Source organism: Lepidothrix coronata, unplaced genomic scaffold (genome assembly GCF_001604755.1).
Source record: "Lepidothrix coronata isolate B3197 unplaced genomic scaffold, Lepidothrix_coronata-1.0 Scaffold236, whole genome shotgun sequence".
Taxonomy (NCBI): Eukaryota; Metazoa; Chordata; class Aves; order Passeriformes; family Pipridae; genus Lepidothrix; species Lepidothrix coronata.
The window spans coordinates 33725-54723 of record NW_016690416.1 but is presented as its reverse complement, the minus strand read 5'-3'; the positions used below and the strand labels follow the sequence as shown (position 1 = coordinate 54723).

Below are 20999 nucleotides of genomic sequence, written 5' to 3'. Positions count from 1 at the left end.
GGGCCCCTTGGAAGCCCCCTGGGATAAGTGGAAGGCTGGGTGTCTGTGGAGCTTCAGAGGTCACGGCAGACCCCGACGCAGAGATACGGTGAAGAGTTCCTTGCTTGGAGCAAAGTTCCTTCATGTTTTCCCTTCCTGAATCAGAGCTGGAGACCTCCTGTAGTGCATCATCACCTGCACCTCTTCTCCTCCTTTGTTTCTGAAGCAAAGTCCCCCTTTTTGATCCTTTCCTTAGCTGGGGATGTGCCAGCCCCCATCAGCCTGCCCCACGCAGAGAGGGGAGGGACATCCTTTGTCCATCTGGGATGCCATGGGAGGCAGCACTCCCTGGATAACAGCCCTTCCCACTGCAGGGTAATGCCAGGGTGTCTCGGGGAGGCTGGTTGGCAACATCAGACCCCATCACCATTAACACACTCAGTGTTAATGAGGAGAGGGTGCAGGTGGCCTCCTGGAAGGGGTGATGGCACATGGAACCTTTTCCTCCTGTGTCAATGTTCTGAACGTTGCTCCAAATCGCTGATGATTGTGTTGGCATGAGATGGAAGCCTCACTCCTGCCTGCATTCCTCTGGACAGAAACTCTTGAGAAGTTTGTGGCTACACTGCCCTTCTCTGTGGAGGCTCAGAAAGGTTTCGTTTTCTCCCCCACTTTTCATACAAGACCTTGGCATACCTTAACCAGGTGAAAGTAGTTCTGTTGGTCAGCAGGTAGAGTCCACTGTCCTGGCGATGGTCTCAAAAATGTGGATGTCACTGCATTTATTAATTGTAGCCAAGATCAGTATCTGTGTCTTTACTTTTCCTTCCTTGGGGACAGTGATAGTGTCACTTGTGCATGTGCACAGGGAGTGTTTTGGTGGAGAGGTTTTTTGTGTTTGCCATTTTGGCTGGCCACGGTCAACAAAGAGAGCGTTTTGGCAGCCAAAAAGATGACAGTTTTGTGAATGGAGTTTAACAGCACCAACGTCGTGTGATGCAGGAGGAGATAAATGGAGCACAAATGGAAAAAGCGCTTCACCCCCAGGCCCCATTGTTTAGTGTTTCATAAACGATTAATCGCTTCATCCCCATCAAGTGCAATTGTCGATTCAATGAGCTCGGAGGTACTGGGAGTGACGCCTGGCAAACGCATTCCCAGTGTAATTACATCTAAATGGAGCGGGAGAGCGCCTGCGCGTGCAGGACACGCGGGTCTGTATTCTCCCATCTAATGGTGCAACGGCCACACGGCTCATGGGCTGACAAGGAAACCCCGCCGAGGGGCTGGTCTTGCTCCAGCGCAGCAGTTTTGGGATCAGCGTGAACTTCCTTCCCAGGGTTAAGCAGGTGATGCTGGAAAATGCAGGAGATGGGGATGGGCGCTGGTTCTTTCCACTTGAGGCGAAGCGGAATGGTGGCAGTGCCAGCGTGATCCCGACCCTGTGGGCAGGTCAGGGTCACGATTCCTGTGGAAAACACCCTCCCTTTGCTTCCTCGTGCTGCCTGCAGCTGCCAGCTCTCTGCCTGCCCTGTCCTCTGAGCACAGGGCAACTCTGGAAAGCACGTGGGGAAAAAACACTGGGAACACCTTAATGCTTTCCAGAGAAGCACAGCCTGAAATGTTGGGAGGAAGGGAATAACTCCGGGCTGACACTCCAGTGCCCAGGCTCGTAGTCACAGACAGGGAGTTGAAGCCCTGACCAAGAGGAGGATATTCTTGCTGGACTGGTTTGATGCTCACATAAAGTCGTGTTGAGCAAGTGCACCTTGGGTGGTGTGTTTATGAAGGGACTCCTTTAAGGCAAAAATAATGCTCTGACTTTCTCTGTAACATGCATGCAATGATAGGACAGGCGGGAGTGGCTTAAAGTTGAAGGAGAGTTGATTTAGATTGGATATTGGGAAGAAATTTTTTCCCTGTGAGGGTGGGGAGGCCCTGGCACAGGTTGCCCAGAGAAGCTGTGGCTGCCCCATCCCTGGAAGTGTCCAAGGTCAGGTTGGACAGGGCTTGGAGCAACCTGGGCTAGTGGAAGGTGTCCCTGCCTGTGAAAGACGGTTGGAAAGATGTACACTTTCAGGTCCCTTCCAACCGAACCCATTCCATGATTTTGTGCTTCCTGACCTGTTGTATCCCACCGGCACTACGCCAAGAGCAAGACAGTGGCTGTGTCCCAGCTCTGGCGCTCAGAACTCGCTGTTCTAGAGCAGGATGCTTCACATTGCTGAGCTCCAGCAGCCCCAAGCAGGCTGTGCCAGCCTGGGGCTCTGCAGGGATCCCGCGCCCATCGCCGGGGCTGCTCCGGAATCAGACAGGTACCGGCAGGTTCCTTGGCGTGTTGCAGCACAGCAGCTCCAGCTCTTGAAAGGGCTGTGATAGGGAACAGTGTTGTCTGTCTTAGATGGTATCTCAGACTCGACATAGACGTGTAAAATGCCAGGCTGGATGTTTGCAGAGACTTGTCAAGCCAAGGGAAACCGTGCCAATGCGAAACATTGGGGAATAGCTTAAAAAGGCAGACAATGGTGTGTTTGCTTGCCGAGCTCGCCTACGGGATGCTTTCCCCCTTGACAGAGTTTTTTTAGCAGGTCGGTGGCTGTGGGGGAATGGTGCAGCCTCTGCCAGCCCCATCCAGCCAGAGGTGCTGGGAGCACTGTCTGGGAACCCCTCAACCCCAGCCCTCCCCACCCTTGGGGGCTTATCAGGGCTCCAGAGCTCAGTCCAGGACAGGACATCACACTGTGGCTCTAGAGACACCCGGGAAGTCAGATTTTTCACTGAACATTTAATTAGTAACTGCTCCTTATGAGTGCTTCCTCCAGCCTTTTTTTCTCCCTCTCTGCTCATAAGTGAGGTGTTTTCTCCCATTTCTTTGCAGCAAGGAGGGTGGACAGCAGTGCAGGTCATGCTCCTTCACTGTCTGCCCCGTTCTGGGTGATACACACTAATGAAATGCAACGTTTAATTGTTTTGTATTGCATCCTTCTGATACTTCTGTCCTCATCTCTCTGCCACCTTGGGTGATGGGATAGTGCTCATGGGAGGAGACAGGGTGTGGTGAGGGCTTAACTCTGCCTCTAACCCTTCGCAGAGATCCTCACTCCTGCTGCTGAGGAGATTGTTTTGCTGCTGACCGATCTTTTTCCTTCTTTCTTTTCTTATCTGGAGTGACCTCACAGTGTGTTTATGGCACCAGGATCTTTGTGTGCAGGTGAGAAGCATCACCTTTGGGACCAGCATTCAGTGTGGCACCATTTCAGTGTGGCTGAGCTCCTGGCAGCAGTGTCCCCCCTCTAAAGGCAGCTGAGTGTCCCACTGCTGCCCTGAAAAAGCCTCTCCTGGTTATTGACCTTGTATTCCTGGTTGTCTCTGTGGAGAAAGCTCTGGTGAAGCATCTCTTCCACCTCTTGCCATTAAAGATCCTGGTGTGGGGGGAATAAAAGACGCACCTGAGTCCAACCTTCTGATTCTGCTAAACCCAACCAGGAAAAAACCCCCCTCATTTACCATCAATTTCCGCCTTTGTCTTCAGTTTTACAGTTCCATTTAATTGGCTTTAAAAGGGTCAGTTTTCAGTCTTAACAATTAAAGCACTGACTTTGTGTTGCCAGAGCTTGTCTGAGCCCTCGCTGCAGAGAGCATCTTTGCAAAACTTGTCTCCTTGAACATTTAAACTGTCAGCCCCAATTATCCGCAGTGCTTCGGCTGAATGGGTTTCTTTCCTCTCAGCCAGCAGCAATATTTCGTTACTGTCTATGAAATATAAACTGCATCCCGAGTTAGGAGCAGCCGTTTTCCAAATCGTCGCTTTTCCCGTCGCCGTGGATTTGCCTCTGGAGTCGCGATCGGAGACGCTCCCCGAAGGCACCGGAGCTGCATCGGTGGCTTCACCTTCATCCTCTGCCTTCTGCCTTGCAGAAAAGCCCGAGCTGGACGAGATCACCCTGGAGCGAGTGCTGGAGGAGCTGGAGACCATGTGCTATGAGAACATGAACATCGCCATCGAGACCGAGGAGGGCTTGGGCATCGAGTACGACGAGGACGTGGTGTGCGACGTGTGCCGCTCGCCCGAGGGGGAGGACGGCAACGAGATGGTGTTTTGTGACAAGTGCAACGTCTGCGTGCACCAGGTGAGCCCCTCATGCTCCGGTACCTTCCTCTGGGTTCCTCCCACCCCGACTGTCCCCCTGCCCTGGGCTGCTCTGGACTCCTGTTAAGCTTTCCTGCTGGATTCCCAGGCGGCTGCAGTGGAGCGAGCGTAGCAGTGGGGTTTTGGATAGCTGGCAGTCAGCAAACTTGCTTTTCTTACTTTCTTACCCCCAACCCTTTTTTAGGTGCCCACAGAAATGCACAGCCAGAGGCTGAATTTCTCCTTCCTCCTTATTCTCTGGTCTCTGTGATGTTTTATGTGTCCTCATCCATTACTATGCGTATTCTTCTTTCTTTATCCCATTTTTTGAACTGCAGTGGGACCTTTAGCACCCCAGCACCGTGTACAGGACTGGCTGGTGGCTTGGTGGGATGTAGGTCTGCAGCCCTGCACTCACCAGAGGGGTGGGATTGCACAGACCCCCCCAGCCTCCTCCTCCTCCAGTTTGTCTGGGGGGTGGTAGGACCTTCCCGCTCCACCAGCTCTGTCTCACATTGCAGGGTTTCTGTCCCAGCTTCCCTGCTGCATGAGCGTGGGATTTCATTTTATTTTGCTGCCTGGAGGAAAATAATTTTATTTTTAGAATTGAATGCAAATGCTTCGAGCCCTTGCTGGGGGGGCCTGTGGGCTCCTGCTTTTGGGGAAACCTTGTCAAGGAGGAGGCAACCAAGTGAGGGTCTTCTGGGTCCCACGTGGGCCCAGGGAGGTTTTACTGGTCGTGCTTTGAGGGGAAGCAACGTCTGGTGGGGGACAGCAGCTCCTGGGCTTCACCCTCTGTGTGAAGGGTTTTGTTTTTTTTTTTTAGTTCTAAAGAGAGCCATTTGCTCATCTTTTGGGCAGGTTTTCCATCAGCTCTTCCTGGAGGTGGGAGAGCACTGGAGATATCTATAGTTGTGGGAGGTGGGTGTTTTGAATGGTTTCCATCAGTGAATCAGATCCCACAAAATACCAGAATGATTCAGGGTTGGGGTTGGGGTACTTTTTTTGTGTTGGATTCTTTTCTAACCAGCCCAAGTGGCAATGTCAGGCTGAGGGCTGGCATGTGCCACAGCAGGGGCTCAGGGGGAGCTGTGGCATCCTGTGGGCTCTGCTCTCAGCAGCAGCCCCAGCGCTGCAGAAGGGGACACAGTGGGGTGGATTTCAAGGCTGTTGAAAGAGGGATTTTCCCTTGTTTTCAGGGAGCAGAGTCCAGCCCTAAGCCCTGTGCCAGCCCATAAGCTGCCCCTGATATAATCTCTGCCCCAATTTACACCCTAAGCCACTAAGCCAGAGCCACAGTGCAGGGTGTTACATGGCATCGTGGTTCTTACCTAACCTGCCCCACATCCCAAACCTGCTGGGGACCATGCTTCCCTGTGGGCATAGGGGTGCTGGTGCCACAGGCTTTGACATCCTGCATCCCATCGGGAAGGGGCTCAGGACCACACGGTGCTGGGTTACAGTGCCAGAAGGTATCGTTGTAATCATCTCATCTGCATAACAAGCCACGAGGCTTGCTATTAATTAATTCCTATGAAGCGTGGCTTTTAGAAGGCACATGCAGTCGTTCTAAAATTGCCAGTGAGGTGGAATTGTACCCCCTGCTGCTAAATCACAGTTCACTGCTCTCGAAGTGACAGCGTCACACTTCTGTTCAGCATGGGAACGATCCCCCTCCAGCTTCCAGCCACCCTGCCATGGTCCTGTCATGGCTGAATTCCCATTCCCTGGTGTGGGCACATGGCTGAGCCCACCCTCTGTTCCGTGGGCCACACCAAGCTTGTCTGTGGCTTGGCATCCTCCCCGGTTTTTTGGCACCCCCTTCTCAGTGATGTTGCACCCGTGACAGACAGTGATAGCAATAGCTGCTCCATTCCTGTTCAGCATTCCTCTGGCTCCTTGTTCCACCTTTTGCCTGGTGCTGGACTTGGGAAAGTGTGTTTAGCTGGTAATGCACCTCGTTTGTAGAGCTGCTCCTTGTCCAGGACAGAGGCCCTGTAGTATTTGCTCCTAAGGAGCAGAATTGCACCTTCAGACACTCTAAAACCACTAGAAATAAATAACCAGGAGCCAAGAATCTGCTAGAGATGAACACCTGATCATAATTCCTGCTTTCCCCTGGATTTTGAGATCAGTCTGCCAGTTTACTCTCCTGGTAGTACATATCAGGCTGAATCTTGTCTGGTACTAAATCATGTGCTTTATGAAACTCTGTTCCAGAGATGATTTATCTGCCAGATTTGGAGGTGCTGTGAAACACACAGTTAAGTCTCTCTCAACCATGTAGACTCACAGCAATAATATTACCTCCCTTAATTCCTTGTTATCCCAATAATCTGTTCATAAAGTGGCTTTTTCCCCTTGGAAATCACTATCAGAGTCAACTTATGATTTGGGGCAACCTAAAGTCATGTTCTAAAGTCTGTTCTTGGCCAGTAAAGACCGAAGATGTGTTTTTCTCACGCTCACACATCTCCGTGTGCCCCCTCTGTCCCCATCCCCTCTAGCAGCAATGTCACTCATGGTGACAATGCCCTGCAGCAGCAGGATGAAAAGCTGTTCTTTTTGGGGGTAAACTTGTAGAAGTGGAGCTGACAAATGCCTGGGCTGAACGTGAAGCCACCAGCGCTGGGGGTCCTTGTCAGCCCTGCCTGCTTGCCTTCTGCAGGGTTGTCAGAGCAGCCAGATCTAGAATTAATTACATCTCCTCACTTCAAACAGAGACACAGCCCTGTGCTAGTGCCCAAGGCAGTGTGTGTCGCCCTCTGAAAACCCTTTAAGTGCGAGTTATCAGGACCTGCTGGTTAAAAACTGTCTAGTTTTAGTAGTAGCTGTTTAATATAATCGTGAATTATGGTCAAAGTGGAAAGTAGTTTATCATTATATGATACAGCTTAGCTTATCATTTGGCTCTTCCCCAAGTACAGAAGAGAAATGTTTATGAAACACTTTGGCTTCTCTGCCTCCTGCATTACCACAGCAGGTCAGGGAGCTCCGTGGGCGACCCAAGTCCTTCAGTTCTCACTCTCTTGGCTGTAGATTTGTCCATTTGTAGATTTGCCTCCTTTAGATGTGTCATCCTTAAGATTTATCACCCTTTTTGGTTCCTCTCATCTAATTTACATTCATGACTATTGTTTTCCCCTTTTTACCTTTCCATAGTTATTTTTGCTTCCTCTTTGGGCTGCTCTGGGTCTGTAACCAGTGTGACCAACTTTCTCAATCATGGGCTTGTGGCTTTTCAGCCCTCAGTGACCTCAGAGGATTTCTCTGCACAGCATTTCTTACTTCCCTGAGTTGTCATGGGTTGGGAACAGGCAGGAGATGAGTGGGCAGATGTCCAAACCACAGAGCTGCCGGTGGTGGGTGCTCTGATGGAGCAGCCTGGTTGCCCACTCCCAGGCTGGAATTTTTAATTAAAGCCCAGGACATATTGGTCTGCCACGAGTATCCATGTGAAAACAGGGAAGGTAGTAAGGAAGGAAGAGCTTAACCTCACTGTCTGTGGCTTTGCCTGCTGTTTATTGGGAGGCAGCGGCGGTAAGAAAGGTGGGAGGGACGGAGGAGGTCTGGGAGGATGCTCATCCTGGCTACTGGGACTAACCCTCCTCCCTCCTGTCTGCCCAGGCGTGCTATGGCATCCTGAAGGTCCCCATCGGGAGCTGGCTGTGCCGGACCTGTGCCCTGGGAGTTCAGCCCAAGTGTCTGCTGTGCCCCAAGAGAGGGGGAGCGCTGAAGCCCACGCGGAGCGGGACGAAATGGGTCCACGTTAGCTGTGCCTTATGGATTCCTGAAGTAAGATGTTCTGCAGCCTCCTCATGACACGTGGCTGGGCACAGACCTGGTTTCAGGTCTCGGCCCAGACCATTCATTAATGGTCTAAAATAGCAAACCCAGTTTGGCTCGTCAAGCTGTGCCAGAGCGATGCAGGGCAGTCATCAGACTGTGTGTTTAATTAGCAGCCAAGGGGCACCCTGTGGAGGGAGGGCACAGAGCTGGGGGGCGAGGGCACAGAGCTGGGGGGCATAGCTCTGTGTAGCAGAGTAAAGCTAATTTCATGTGCCCATTTGAGATACGCAGCAACATCCACGGGAGGAATTAATTCAGAGGAAACACCAACATACATTTTTCCTTCTGTTTCATCCAGATGTGGGTTTGGGTTTGTTTTTTTTTTTTCAAAATTGCAACTGATCCCAAAAATCAATAAATGTAATCCCTCCCTCATTCAGACTGCCACAGACACCCACTTGTAGGAGATGTGGGATGGTAGCCAGTATTTACAACTTGTCTTCTGTCTCATGGCCAGGTTAGCATTGGATGTCCTGAAAAAATGGAACCCATTACGAAGATCTCACATATCCCAGCAAGCAGATGGGCTTTGTCCTGCAGCCTCTGCAAGGAATGCACTGGGACATGTATTCAGGTATGTAGCTTGGCACTGAAGACACTCAGACCTCCAGGGTTGTGCCTGTATCAGCCACTGGAGGTTCTGGAGGTGCTGGAGGACACAGTCTGGCCAAAGGCTTATTTCTGCTCTGAGTAAACCTGACAACAAGAACCTGTCAGGCATCATCAGATGTTGTTTGCAATCACTTAATGCATTGAGTGCTAGAAATGTAGATTAACTTTCTTTGCATAACACAGTGATGTTGCTGTAGTGACACTAATGACTGGGACTGCAAATGACCTTGATTTGGATCAGGAATTTCCAGCAGAAAGAGCTTCCATGAAGCTTCGAGGAAAGTGAGATGCTCGTGAGATACACAGCCCAAGTATTTCACAAACACTTGGGGTTTCAGTTGGGGGGATCCCACGGAACCCCCGGGTTGGAGAGTCCTCACTAGCCTGCTGGCTTGGAAAATAAAGTGTTTACCATGTACTGCATTTCCACATTTTCTGTTTTGCCACACCTAACCAAACTACTGCAGACATCTGATTGCCTGCCCTCCCTGCAGCAGGAGGGCAGACATTCTCTTTTCAGATGGAAAGCAGGATGCTCTGGGCTTTCCTGTTGCAAAAGTGGAACAGAGCTTCACACCATGTGATACCTCTACTTGGGGAGCAAAGAGTAGAAGCTCCCATCCCAAATGCAGCACACTTGGTGTGAGAGCATCTGGGGAGCCTTGCTGAACCCCCTGATTCCCCCTCCTTCCCCCTGCTTGGCCAGTGTGATCTGGTGATCCCTGGGGATGGGCTGGAGCATCTGCAACCCATCAGCATCTACAGTGCCAGTTGCTTCCATTGGCAGAGCAGGCACTGGAGCAGCCTTGGCATGCAGGGGGAAATGGAAGAGCCTTTAAGCTTTGAAAAATGGAGAGAAAGTTTGGGATGTGTAGCAATCCCAAGGGATCATCTCTGGTACAGCAGCACGAGCTGCACCAGGGAGGTTGGTGTACACAGTGGTGATGATGGGGGACCAGAACAGCTGCCTGTTTGCAGAAGGACATCAGGGATAGGAGGTCTGCAGGCTCCACTGTGTTTATGCCATCGTCTTGGGTTTAATCCTTTAAAGGGAGCTATTTAAAAGCAATCCCCGTAGTTTGAAACGAAATTTCACAATACTCCTTTAAATCTGTAGCGTTGACTCACTTCTTTTTTGATGGCTCTGGATGCTTATTCACCCTGCCAGATGGAGATACTGTGTCAGAATGGCAACTGCTTTCAAAGAACAGAGGGGCAGGGAAGGAGGCAAACAGGCTTGGCAGCATCAAAAAGAATTCAGCGTCTCTCAGGCTTCATCCTCTTAGCGCCAGCATGACACGGGAGCCACGAGATCCCGGGGGCTGGGTGGATTTGCATTAAAGGTCACCTGAGATGGAACAGGAGCCTTCTTGTCTCATGTGCCAGCAGTTCACAGTTTATAAGTCTTCGTGAAATTGTCACTGGAGCATTTGCCGAGGCCACCCTGGCGTGTGCAGGCTGGTTTTGCTTCAAGGAAAAGGGGGAGAAGTAAAAAAAAAAGTAGGCAGTGCCTTTATTTAAGGATTTATGGGGTAAATGAACACCCATAGATAAATAAATATGCTCTGTACTCTTCAGTGGTACAGAGCTCTGTTTTGAAAGCTTATGTTTATGGAGCATACTTTGTGCTAGTGCCTGTTTATGCAGGTGTGATCTACCTTTGTCAGCATTTCGGGTTTGTGACCCAGCTCTGAAAGGAGAAGGTTGTTTTCTGCAAAAGCACTGGGTGTTTATTCTTGGGAACAGGAATCAGGTGCTGCAGGTGGGCAGGTCTGGGGAAGGAAGGACGTTTCTTCTAGGAGGGGGTTTTCCAAGTGGGCAGTGGGATCTGGGTTTTGCCAAGGTGGAATCTGGGAGGCAGACTGGAGGAGGGGAAGACTCATCCCAACAGGGCATGAGATGCTCAGAGGCAGCACCACAGCTTAAGAAAACACCCACCTGAACCACATTTGCAGAGACAAATGTGAGAAATCTTTGCACAGGCACCTCTGTGCGTGGAGGTGTTTTTCCCCATCCAAATTTGTCCATCGAAAGGGAAACAAACCCAGGGAAGCCTGAGGAAGGGCTCCCCACTGCTCTCGATGCCTCTGCCCTTGCTGCTTGTATGTAACTCATCCCTTGCTTCCTGGTACAGAGCTGTGAGCCCAGTGTAATTCGGTGTGGCTGTAGCTGAGCCAGAGCTCCTGGACACTGTGCAGTCCTCGAGACACCCTTTCCCTAGCTCCTGTTAAGGGGAAGTCATTATTTCATGGTGGTTCTTGTGGTCAGACATCAGGAGATGCCAGAGAGCTCGGTATGTAGCAGGAATTTTCTTGTTTGCATTGCTGAGGTGGAAAAGAGAGTGCCAGGAGCCAGGCTCTGGTGCAGCCGAGTCCTGACCATGCTTTTTTGGGACCCAGCTCCCTCTTCCTCACTTGTCAGAGAGACAGGAAGTGGTAACCGAGGCAGCATGGAATGCCAGGGCTCTGTTAGTTGCTGGCAGGCTTCTCCAAAGGGCACAGTCTTCTGCTGTCATCATCTTCAGGCTTACCTTTTGTTGTTTTTTGGAGAAAAAGCCCTTGGAAATGTCCTCCACCACTCATTTGTCCGTCATTGCTCCTCTACCCGCTGCTGCCCACTCCCCTTGAGCTGCTTGGGCCACTGGTCCCCATCCACTGGGGTAACCGGTGTGGTGGTTCCCAAAGCTGTCCTCTGGTTGTGCCTGAAAGCACACAGGGTGACACAGGGGAAGAGCAGCCTGTGTGCCCCCCTGCCACCCCCTGCCCCACATCCTGGGAGGGTGTCTGGGAGGCCGACAGTGGCCGTCTCGGCTGAGAGGCTCTGCCAGCATCCAGACCATCTGTGGTCACAGAAAATCACATGGCAGTTCTGTAAGGATGCAGAAGTGTTGTCTCTGATGGCTTGGCCGGCGTTCAGCACCGGTAATTAATTTTTCCTTCCCGAGCTCCCCTCGCAGGTCTGTTGGAGGAGCCGCTTCCTTCCCCTCCGGCCCCAAACTGCAGCAGAGCACCACTGCAAGCTGCTGAACTTCTGTTTGAATTTCCTTGGCAACTGAAATCATCCCTCTGTTTCTTCCCAGTAAGAGTGATTTGCGGGCTAATTGACAGCCCACATTAATCTCTGGGGCAGTTTTCACCCTCTCTCTCTGGGAACTGTGTTTGGGGATGGATTTGCCTGGATAAGCAATATGCTGAAATCCTTGAATGGGAGGTGCTGTAAGATAGCGAAGCACGATCAATAACGAAGCCAGTTTTTGAGCCTGGTTTATTCTGGGTGGCAGATCCCTCCCTGCCATCACCAGTGGCTTCATTCCAGCGCCGTTCTGGGATGGATCAATATGTTTTTATTGTTAGTTTATCCAAGGTCCTTCAGTAGCTGTGGCCGACCGGGTACCTTTCTTTGTTGCCCTGTCAGCTGAGCTGCCTAATTATTTTCTGTTTGCATTTTGGGCACGGTTTCTGATGAATACTGCTTGCCATCTGTCACAGGAGAGGTCCAGGACGGATGTCACTGGATTTACTTTATTCCTAAGGTGGGGTGATGGCCATTCCTGTTAGCAGGACATTGTCCTGGCAGAAGACACGTGTTGTTAATGCTGTTTTTAGCACTGGTGGCAGAAACGGGAGGGAAGGGACGTCACTCTGTGTGCTTTAAAAGCCAGTAGGTGATATACTGACTGCCCTGAGTAAATCTGGAAGCTGCAAGTCAGGCTGGGCTTCCTCTGTCCCTCCCTCGATGCCAAAAATAAATACTGGAGAGTGGAGCCAGTGCTTCAGCCATGTGGGAGGCTGTGACAGGGCTTGTCCCATGGGATGGGCAGGGTGGTAGGGCGGGCTCCCGCTGCCTGCTGTGGTGGTGGGTGCCCCAGGCTGGCACGGGGAGCACCAGTGGGTCCCTCACAATGCCAGGCACCAGCAGCATAGCAGAGGGAGCTGAGCTTTGCAAGTTATCAGCTATTTTTGTGAACAATTTCAGACTGAAGTTAGGACCAAATGGCCATATTTAACAGGGTGTCAGAGTTCATAATCCACTTGTGTGTGGTGCCTGCAGGAGTTAGTACTCAGCATCACTGCCTGGAGCCGTGCTGGTACAGCCAGAGCTGCATCCAGCTCTTCCCACTGGTCTTGGAGGCTTTGGAACAGGGGCTGGAGAGCCCTGTAAGTGGAGGACTTGGACAATGCTTGCCTGTGCTTTTCTTGGCCCTGGCAGCTGCATGAACACCAGCAGATTCATTAAAAAAAGCCAAAGGAAAATATCTAAAAGCAGCAATTTCAAAAGTTGACACCTGGATGCCTGAGCAGGATTCAGGGCTGATGGATGGGGTGGAGATTAAAAGCTGTAAAACTTCTGCTCCTCAATTACTGCCAGAATGTATTTAGGTTTTTTTTTGAGAATTAAAGTGCAGTAAAACTGAGTGGTTTGTCATCGACATCCAGGAAATTTCACCTGCCTCCACCTAGTCCTTCAGGCCACAAGTGCATCTTCATCCTCCACAAGAACAATTCTTCTGTTAACTCCAAAATGGTGCCTACGGTTAATAGCCCACTTAAAATGTCTCATTATTGCAGTTTAACTGGTCATTAGCAGCTGGAATAGCCTGATTTCTTATGGGTTATGGTTGAAATAATTACCTGACACTATGAGCCATTAAAAAACAGTTAATGAGTAGAGGGGGAGAAGGTGCTGAGGTGGACACGGGCTCAGTGCTGGCTGGTGGGGGTTCCTCTGTAGGACACCAGGCTGAGATTTGTTGCCTGTGGGATCCAAAGTGTTTTAAACCTGAGGTAAGTTAGGGAAATGGTTAAAAAATTAATCTGATACAAGTTTGATGACATTCTAGCCACATGTTTTGCTCTGGTTGCCTTTTTTTTTTTTCTTTTCTTTTTTAAATGGAGCTAGTTAGAGTGTATAATTTCCAGAGGAGGAAGGCATTTGGGAGCATTGGCTGCTGCTTAGATCCCATGTTCACAAATAAACTTTGCCATGTTCTCTGTGCTTCCAATAAAAATGGCATATTGGCTTTAGATGTGGTAAGAGAGGGGAGTAGCTTAAGGGTGAAATAAAGATGAGCATTTCTCCATCAGGAGAAACAAATTGACATTCCTGGGGCATCCTGTAGGCCGGTGCTGGTCTTTGGTTTTTGACATGTCTTGTTGGACGAAGCATCGGAAGCTCCTGGTTGTGGTGGGTGGGAGATGAGCAGGGCCTGTCACAGAGGATTAAAGAAGGTAAGGTGGGAAGGTGCCCAGTGGTACCTTTTGAACCCTGGGGTTCTACTTGAGTTTCTGGTGTTGGGCTCTCGGGTGTCCCCGGCTGGGGCAGTACCGGTGTTCTCCATGGGAGTGTGTGTCGTGGAGCACCCGTCCCTGGGACAGGTGTCACTCAGGTGGCTCTCCTGGGTTCCTGGGAAGCACTTGCTGCCCGCTGTGTTGGTCGGTGTCCCCCTGCCCCGGTGCCTTGCCTGGCCCTGAGCCCTGTCCCTGTCCCGCAGTGCTCCATGCCCGCCTGCGTCACTGCATTCCACGTCACCTGCGCCTTCGACCACAACCTGGACATGCGGACGATCCTGGCAGACAACGACGAGGTGAAGTTCAAGTCCTTCTGCCTCGAGCACAGCACCGGTGCCACCAAACTGCCCGAGGAGGCGCGGACAGAGCCCGACCAAGCCCAGCTGGACTTGGAGAAGGTGACGCTGCGGAAGCAGAAGCTCCAGCAGCTGGAGGAGGACTTCTATGAACTCGTGAAGCCTTCGGAGGTGGCGGAGAACCTCGACTTGAGCGAATCGCTGGTGGACTTTGTCTACCAGTACTGGAAGCTAAAGAGGAAAGCAAATTCCAACAAACCGCTGCTGACACCAAAAACGGATGAAGTGGACAACTTGGCTCAGCAAGAGCAGGATGTTCTCTACCGACGCTTAAAGCTCTTCATGCACCTCAGGCAAGACCTGGAGAGGGTGAGTACAGCCTTTCCTTCAGTCGTGTACCCCACATGCTCCACCAGGGCTGCGGTAGTGTGTGATGGGGACTGTAGACAGCATAAGCCCTGTTCTCCCCAGCTCAGTCTGACCCCCTTAAAAGTTGTGTCCTTCCGTCTTCATTCAGAAACATAACAGTGCTCAGTGTGTGTACATCACCCCTGCCAAAACACTGACACTGATGGAGTAAGTTAGTGTTGGTCTCCGCTGGGGGCTCAAAAGAACAAATGTGTGCAGGGAGAGTGCCTTGGCAGGGCTGGGTGGGTGGGAGGCAGATGATGCTGCAGTTTATGTCCACTGTGTCTAAATAGTCTGAAAGCTAAAAATTACCCTGTGTTGCCTCTCAGATGCTTTCCAGCAGCAAGGCACAGGAACACATCATTATTTACTTCCATTAAACATCCAAGACATGTGAAAGGCAGGAGTGAGAGCAGGGCCAGTTTGATTGGGCATTCCCTGCCCTGCCGCAGCCAAAAGTGGGTCGGCTCCTCCGGGAGCTGCTGGCGGAGGCAGAGCCATGCCAGAGGATGCAGACAGAGCATGCAGGCACCTGCAGGTCCCCGTGGTGCAGGGCGTCCTTGAATCCTCCCATCCACAGGGGAAGGGAGCAGGTTTTTGGGTGAGGGCACTGGTGGAGCAGCAGGGCTCAAATGGTGCTGGAGCTCCCCGGGCTGGGCTTGGTGCTGCACCGTGCTGCTCTCTGTGCATTTGGCTGTTGTGGCTGCACCGCTGTCAGCCCCAAAATCACAACCACTTCCACCAGATTAATTGCTGAAGACACTAAAAATGATGTGATGCCCTGGGGGCACCCCTCCAGGCTGCTTGTGTGGAGGGCAGAGGCAGGGATGGGGCAGAGGCAGGCTGGAGATGAGGAGTGGCAGCGAAGGTGAGAGGCAGCGAGGAGAAGAAGCACAGGGAAGCACAGGGGAAGAAGCACAGGGGAAGAAGCACACACAGAACCTGGAGAGGGGACAGGTACAGTAGTGGTGCTGCCGGGGAGCACATGGATGTAGCACAGGGGAGCAGTGAGACAGGGACAGACAGGGCAGGGGTGCTCAGCCTGGCATGCAGAGCCCAAGCTCCCTCTCCTCCTCTGCTTAAGACCCAAGCCCTGCCTGGTCCCCCCTTTCCTCCTTCTGCCAGAGGGGTGAATCCATGGCCCTTGCTCAGGTCCCTGCCTGACTGCCCACTCAGGGTGCAAAAGCCACGGAAGGGCTCAGGGGGTCTCTGGGAGCAAGGAAGGAGGAAAGCAGGAAAACAGCATTGCTTTGACTCAATGGATGTGGTGCTGTGGTTCCCTGAGAAGGGGGCTGCGGGTGCTGCAGCTCCCTGGGAGGTGAAGGTGGTGGGTATGCTGCCCCTGCATGTCCCTGAACCCTCTCTCCAAGCTGCTGAGGGTCTGTGGCAGAGTATAACCTATGAGTGGGAAGGTGGTGTGGGTGGGCATTGCATTCATGTCCAGGTGGGGTTTCAGCTCTGGACCAGCCTGCCCTGGTTCCTTCCTGCACCCACCTCCCAGGTGCATTCTGGAGCCTGAGAGCCTTCTCCCATGTAAAAGCAATTGGATTTGAAGCTATTCATCTCTTTTCTGTGGTCCTGTCTGCCTTCATCCCTGTGGTCATTACTTCCATCACTCTGCCAGTCTGCCCCTCCTTTGTTCCTGCCTTACCCCCTCACATTCCCCTCTCTGTGTGGGGCTGCCACCGTTAGTGGGTCTCCATCACCAAGCTATGGCAACAGGCTGCAGCTGTCCATCTGAGGGTGACAAGTTCAACTCACTTTTCCCCCTTCATCTGCTCCATATTGTAAATCTAAACCAGGCTGCTCTGCCTCCCACTGCTTCCCCTTGTTCCCAACTTGGCTTTCCCAGCTGCAGTGAACCACTGTGCACCCCTGGGTACCACGCTTTGCTCACAGCGGCTTCTCTTTGATTTCTTTGTGTCAAAACTCGGTGTTTTACCAGATTTCCCATTTTCCAGAGTTGCCTCCAGGCTTTGTGGGGTATGCCCATCGGTGTTCAGCCTCTGCTTAGCAACTCCCTGCCAGGTTTCACTGCCTGGCCGTGGAAGAGCTGTTTGTTTGTTCTACTTCCAAGAGTGGAACAGTAAACACCAGCTGGATCAAAGTCCAGTGCTCATATGGGTGATACAGGTTTAAATCCAGTTGTTTCCAGTGCATCCCAGGTGTCTGATCCTGCCTGGCAGTGCCAGTCACAGCCACCCTGCTTCACGTCAGATTGGGATTGGAGACAATCAGCATGGAGGGAGGACTTTCAGAGGGTGTCTGTGGGGCATCAAGTTGGATTTTAATGTTTTCAGCAATTAATCTGGAATTGGGTGTGATTTCAGGACTAATAGTGGATCCAGGAGAGTTGTTGGGGAGGCAGAAGCAGCAGAGTAGATGACATGGGGACATCCAGAGTGATGGTGTTTCCCTCTGCCATTTTTTAACTCCTGTCGTTTCTGCACTTCACAGTGTCAGCAAATTTAACCTATTGCCTGGGAATCCTAATACATTCCCCTTGTTTTCTTTTTGGCCTTTTTTTAACACTCTTTGCCTTTTTTTAAAGCTTTTTCCCAAGGGCTGAGTGTTTAAATTAACTTTAACAAAAAGCTGTAGTTTCCAGGCTTTCACACCAGCATCTAAGCTTGGCTTGGGGAAGCAGCACTGGGTGGTGTTGAGCTGTGTAAGTGTGGGTAAATACCAGCAGTCTCTAAGCAAAGCTAAAGTAATGTTTTCTTCCAGGAATATCAAATCATAGAGAAGAGATACCGCCAAACACTTGGAGGTTCAGGTTGCCAGAGGCAGTTGTTTTCTTCATAAAGAAATTTTAGTTTGATGTTTTCTCCAATCCAGAATGAAAAAAAGATATAACAGAGTAAAATACACTACAAAGCTCACTGCCTTGTATTTACAGCTAGGGGATTCAACAGCAACAACAAAAAAAGAACAGCTTTTTCTCCCATATCCCTAAGCATTCCCAAATTGTCCTTAGGTAAGACCAGTGTCATTAAAGGACAGCTGCAGTCGTCCTTTTGCCCTCACAGCCTTTGGTGGCAGATACCAGGTAGGCATGGACAGTGTCACTGTGAGAGGCACAAAGCCTCCTGACCACCTAGGGACAGTCCCCCAAGTCTGACAATACTCTGCAGAGAGGGGTTTGGAGACTAGAGGGGGGAGGAATTGAAGACATCAGCATCACACATGGGCGTGGACGTGTCCACACACGTTCCTGCCGTGAATCCCACGCCCCCATTCAGGCCACCTCCTCCTTACCTTATTACAGGCAGCTTTGCTCTCTCAGAGCATCAGAAAGCTGAGTAAATGCTGTCAAATCCTGTTAGCTGCCATTAGCATTTCTGTCCCACAGCCAAACGCCTCCACTTCCTCCCAGAGCCTCGGTGCCCGCCGCAGCCGTGGTGCCAGAGCCTGGCTCTGCAGCCACCCATGCTCAGGGCTGGCAAAACGTGGCACTGAGACTCGTCAGCAGGCAGGTGCCAGCAGGTATCAGCAGCAGCTCTGTCATCTTATGCTGCTGGGGTGTTTTTATCAGCAGCCCCGTGTGATAAGCAGGGTTTAGCCACTGCTGCGTGTGAGCAGTTGCATCTTGTGCTTTGCTGTTTGTGTTTAGAGCTTCAGGTAATCGTAGAACGGGTTGGTTTGGGTTGGAAGGGACCTTAAAGATCACCTGGTTCCAACCCCAGCACCGTGGTTAATGAAATTCCTTGGGCTGGGACAAAATGCAGCAGGGATTTGCAGGTAGATGTGGAGCAAGGGTGAGTAACCAAATAGAGGGGCCAGATTTGAGGTCGGGGGCTGCACTGGCTGCTGACCTGGGCCAGCATCACTGGGGTATTTTGCTGTGTTTTCTATGCTTTGTCCTGGTACCTGCTTTAGGGCATCAGACAGCTCTGTAAGGCTTTCAGTGTCCTTAGCCTGATATGGACACCTCCATCCCAGCTCTGCCCCTTCCCTGCACTGGCTGTGGGAAGAGGGTCTCCCTCCCTGCAGAAGGATCAATTTGTGGGTGAGAACTGGTGTATTGACTCAGGGTACCAAGGTGCTTCTGAGTGTTTGGCATTTTTTGGTGCAGGTCTCTGTGACAGGGATGTGCATGATGCAGCTGCTGGGTGGGCTCAGCACAGTGCTCAGGGTCTTGGAGCTGGACCTCCAGAACTCTGTTATAATGGTCCCTCTACAGCATCTTCCTTCTGAGACTTCCCAGTGCCCGTGCTGGAGAAGCCAGGCAGCCTTCCTTGCCCCCATTGAGGTCTTGTTTGTTGGAGCCAGAACAGAGAGGTTTAGGCTGGGAATCATTCACCACATGCTTTTTCCCATATGTATTCCACAGTTTGGATCAGGAGCCCTCACTGCTAGTCCTGACTCACCCAAAGGGCCCTGGTAGGAGTTCTGGTGGAACACAGATGATGGTGAGGTGAAGAGGACCCAATCCCAGGGAGTGGGGATTTCCCTGGGCAGCAGAAGCAGCGCCACTTGAGGGGACCTGTTTTGACCCTGCCTAAACCAGACACTGTTTGTTGTGTTTCTGTAGGTAAGAAATCTCTGTTACATGGTGACAAGACGGGAGAAAATGAAACACACCATTTGTAAACTGCAGGAGCAGATCTTCCATCTCCAGATGAAGCTTATTGAGAAGGATCTTTACCCAGGTCAGTACTGCTTCCCAGAGCTTGGTCTTGCAGCCACTGTCCCTGCCATCCTCTGAAGCCAAAGTTGGGTGCCCAAGCTCCCCACCCCAAGGAAGCCAGAGGTACCCCCTCCCCTGATGTGTTATTTTGGAACACATGGTTCCTGTGTTGACTCAGAAATACAAAAATAAGGCCAGACCCTGGATGACAGTGAGCTGGAGCTCCTGTTTTCACAGACCCCTCTTGATCCTCTTCTCCCTGGGAATCAGTCAGAAGGACCAAGCATTTGCTTGGGTGGGGATGCTGAGGCAGTGTTTGGTGCCTTTCGTGGAGCTGGAGCTGTTTGGGAGGAGATGGTAAATCCTGGGCACGGGGCTGATCCCTGGCAGCTGGTTCCCTGGCCCAGTGGCAGCCTCGCTTCGGGCTCTTCTCATTTTCCTTTGGCTCTGTCAGGAATCAAGGGTTAAGCTGCTGGTGGGGGGTCTGTTGCTCCAGGAGACCAGCTCCTTCAGCTCTGGAGGGCTGCAGCTCTCTGCTCCACGTACCCATTAGTGGAGATCATGCTGCTGCATGCAAAGCCTCTGGCAACTTTTATTGAGCAACTGAAATAAAGTTGATTTCCTTTTGTCCTACTTCTTTTTCCTTTCGCACAAGCAGTGCCGGAGCCCACAGCTCCTGCTCCCTCCTCCTCCTCCTCCTTTCCCTTCGGTGGCAGGGCAGAGCAGACCCCATGGCTGCAGAACAGTTTTTCCAGCAGCAGCATCTGGCGCTTTGGCAGCCGCTTCCGACGGTTGTTGTGTTTGTGGCTTTGGAGTTGTGTTTGAAACCATCACATGGTTGGGGTTGCTTCAGGAACCGTCTGGGCTGAGCTTTCCTTGACAAAAGTCTCCTTTCACTGAAGTTTTGGAGGCTGAGGGATGTGTATATTGAGGTGCCTGTGACTCAGGCCCGTGTGAATTCCTCTGGATGGCCAAAGCCAGGCAGTGATGGGGACAGGGGTGGCTGGACCCCAGGGTTTCTCCAGGGAGCTGTGGGACCTGTAAATCCTGGTCCCTGTGACACTGCATGTTGCTCTACGTCCTCACTGAGCCAGCCTGAACACACACAAAGTGGTGTTCCCAGCTGTTCCCACCAACTGGAGACCATGCATTGCACATCCATTCCCTGTACCCGGGATGTTTGTGCTGGGTGGTGCTCCCAGCAGTGATGTGCTGGCTGGGGTGGTGAGGTGGGAGATCCAGCTCAGGAATACAGATAGAAGACAAGAGGAACAAGCTCAGATCTTGAAGGCAGGTGCCATGCACTGTGCTCCTGGGTTCTCTGGCCTTCAGGGGGATCTCAGGGGACCTCGGGATGCTTTTCAGTTCAGCTGGGTGAACCCAGTTCATCATTTGCAGCTCTCAGAAGGAGACAGGTGCAGGGTAGTGTGCCAGGAAGGGTTTTTGAGCTCACCTCCCTTGCAGACAAGGTGTTAGATAGCTGGAAATGCCCCTGGGGACCTGTGTTGCCCAAAATGCCTTGGGCAGTCTGACCACCAGTGCATGCCTGACCCTGTCTCTGATGCAGTGATGGGGTAGGAGCTGGCAAATCCTCCCAAGGAGAGCTGAGCCAGGGCCTTGCCAGTGGGGCGTAGATGCCAACCAATGATGGGGAGCTGTGTTGGGGCTCTTCTGATGGTGTTTCGAGATTGTCTGCACTGCCCAGTGCCGGTGTTGTGCAATTGCCTTTCCCCAAAATGTTATGCGTACTTGAGGAAAAGCACGGCTGCTGTTCCCATGATGTTTGTTCTGCCCAAAGGTGAGTGATC

General features: G+C 51.7%; 1 protein-coding gene across 2 annotated transcripts in view; it reads left to right on the top strand.

Moving 5' to 3' along the window:
- Nucleotides 1-20999, top strand: part of JADE2 (jade family PHD finger 2) — a 70600-nt gene that overhangs the window by 43722 nt on the left and 5879 nt on the right. For both annotated transcript variants that reach the window (XM_017834599.1, XM_017834598.1), the window contains exons 6-10: nucleotides 3898-4109; nucleotides 7736-7903; nucleotides 8415-8531; nucleotides 14061-14522; nucleotides 19096-19213. In XM_017834599.1, the coding sequence (XP_017690088.1) occupies nucleotides 3898-4109; nucleotides 7736-7903; nucleotides 8415-8531; nucleotides 14061-14522; nucleotides 19096-19213 (1077 nt within the window). The remainder of the gene's footprint in view (nucleotides 1-3897; nucleotides 4110-7735; nucleotides 7904-8414; nucleotides 8532-14060; nucleotides 14523-19095; nucleotides 19214-20999) is intronic.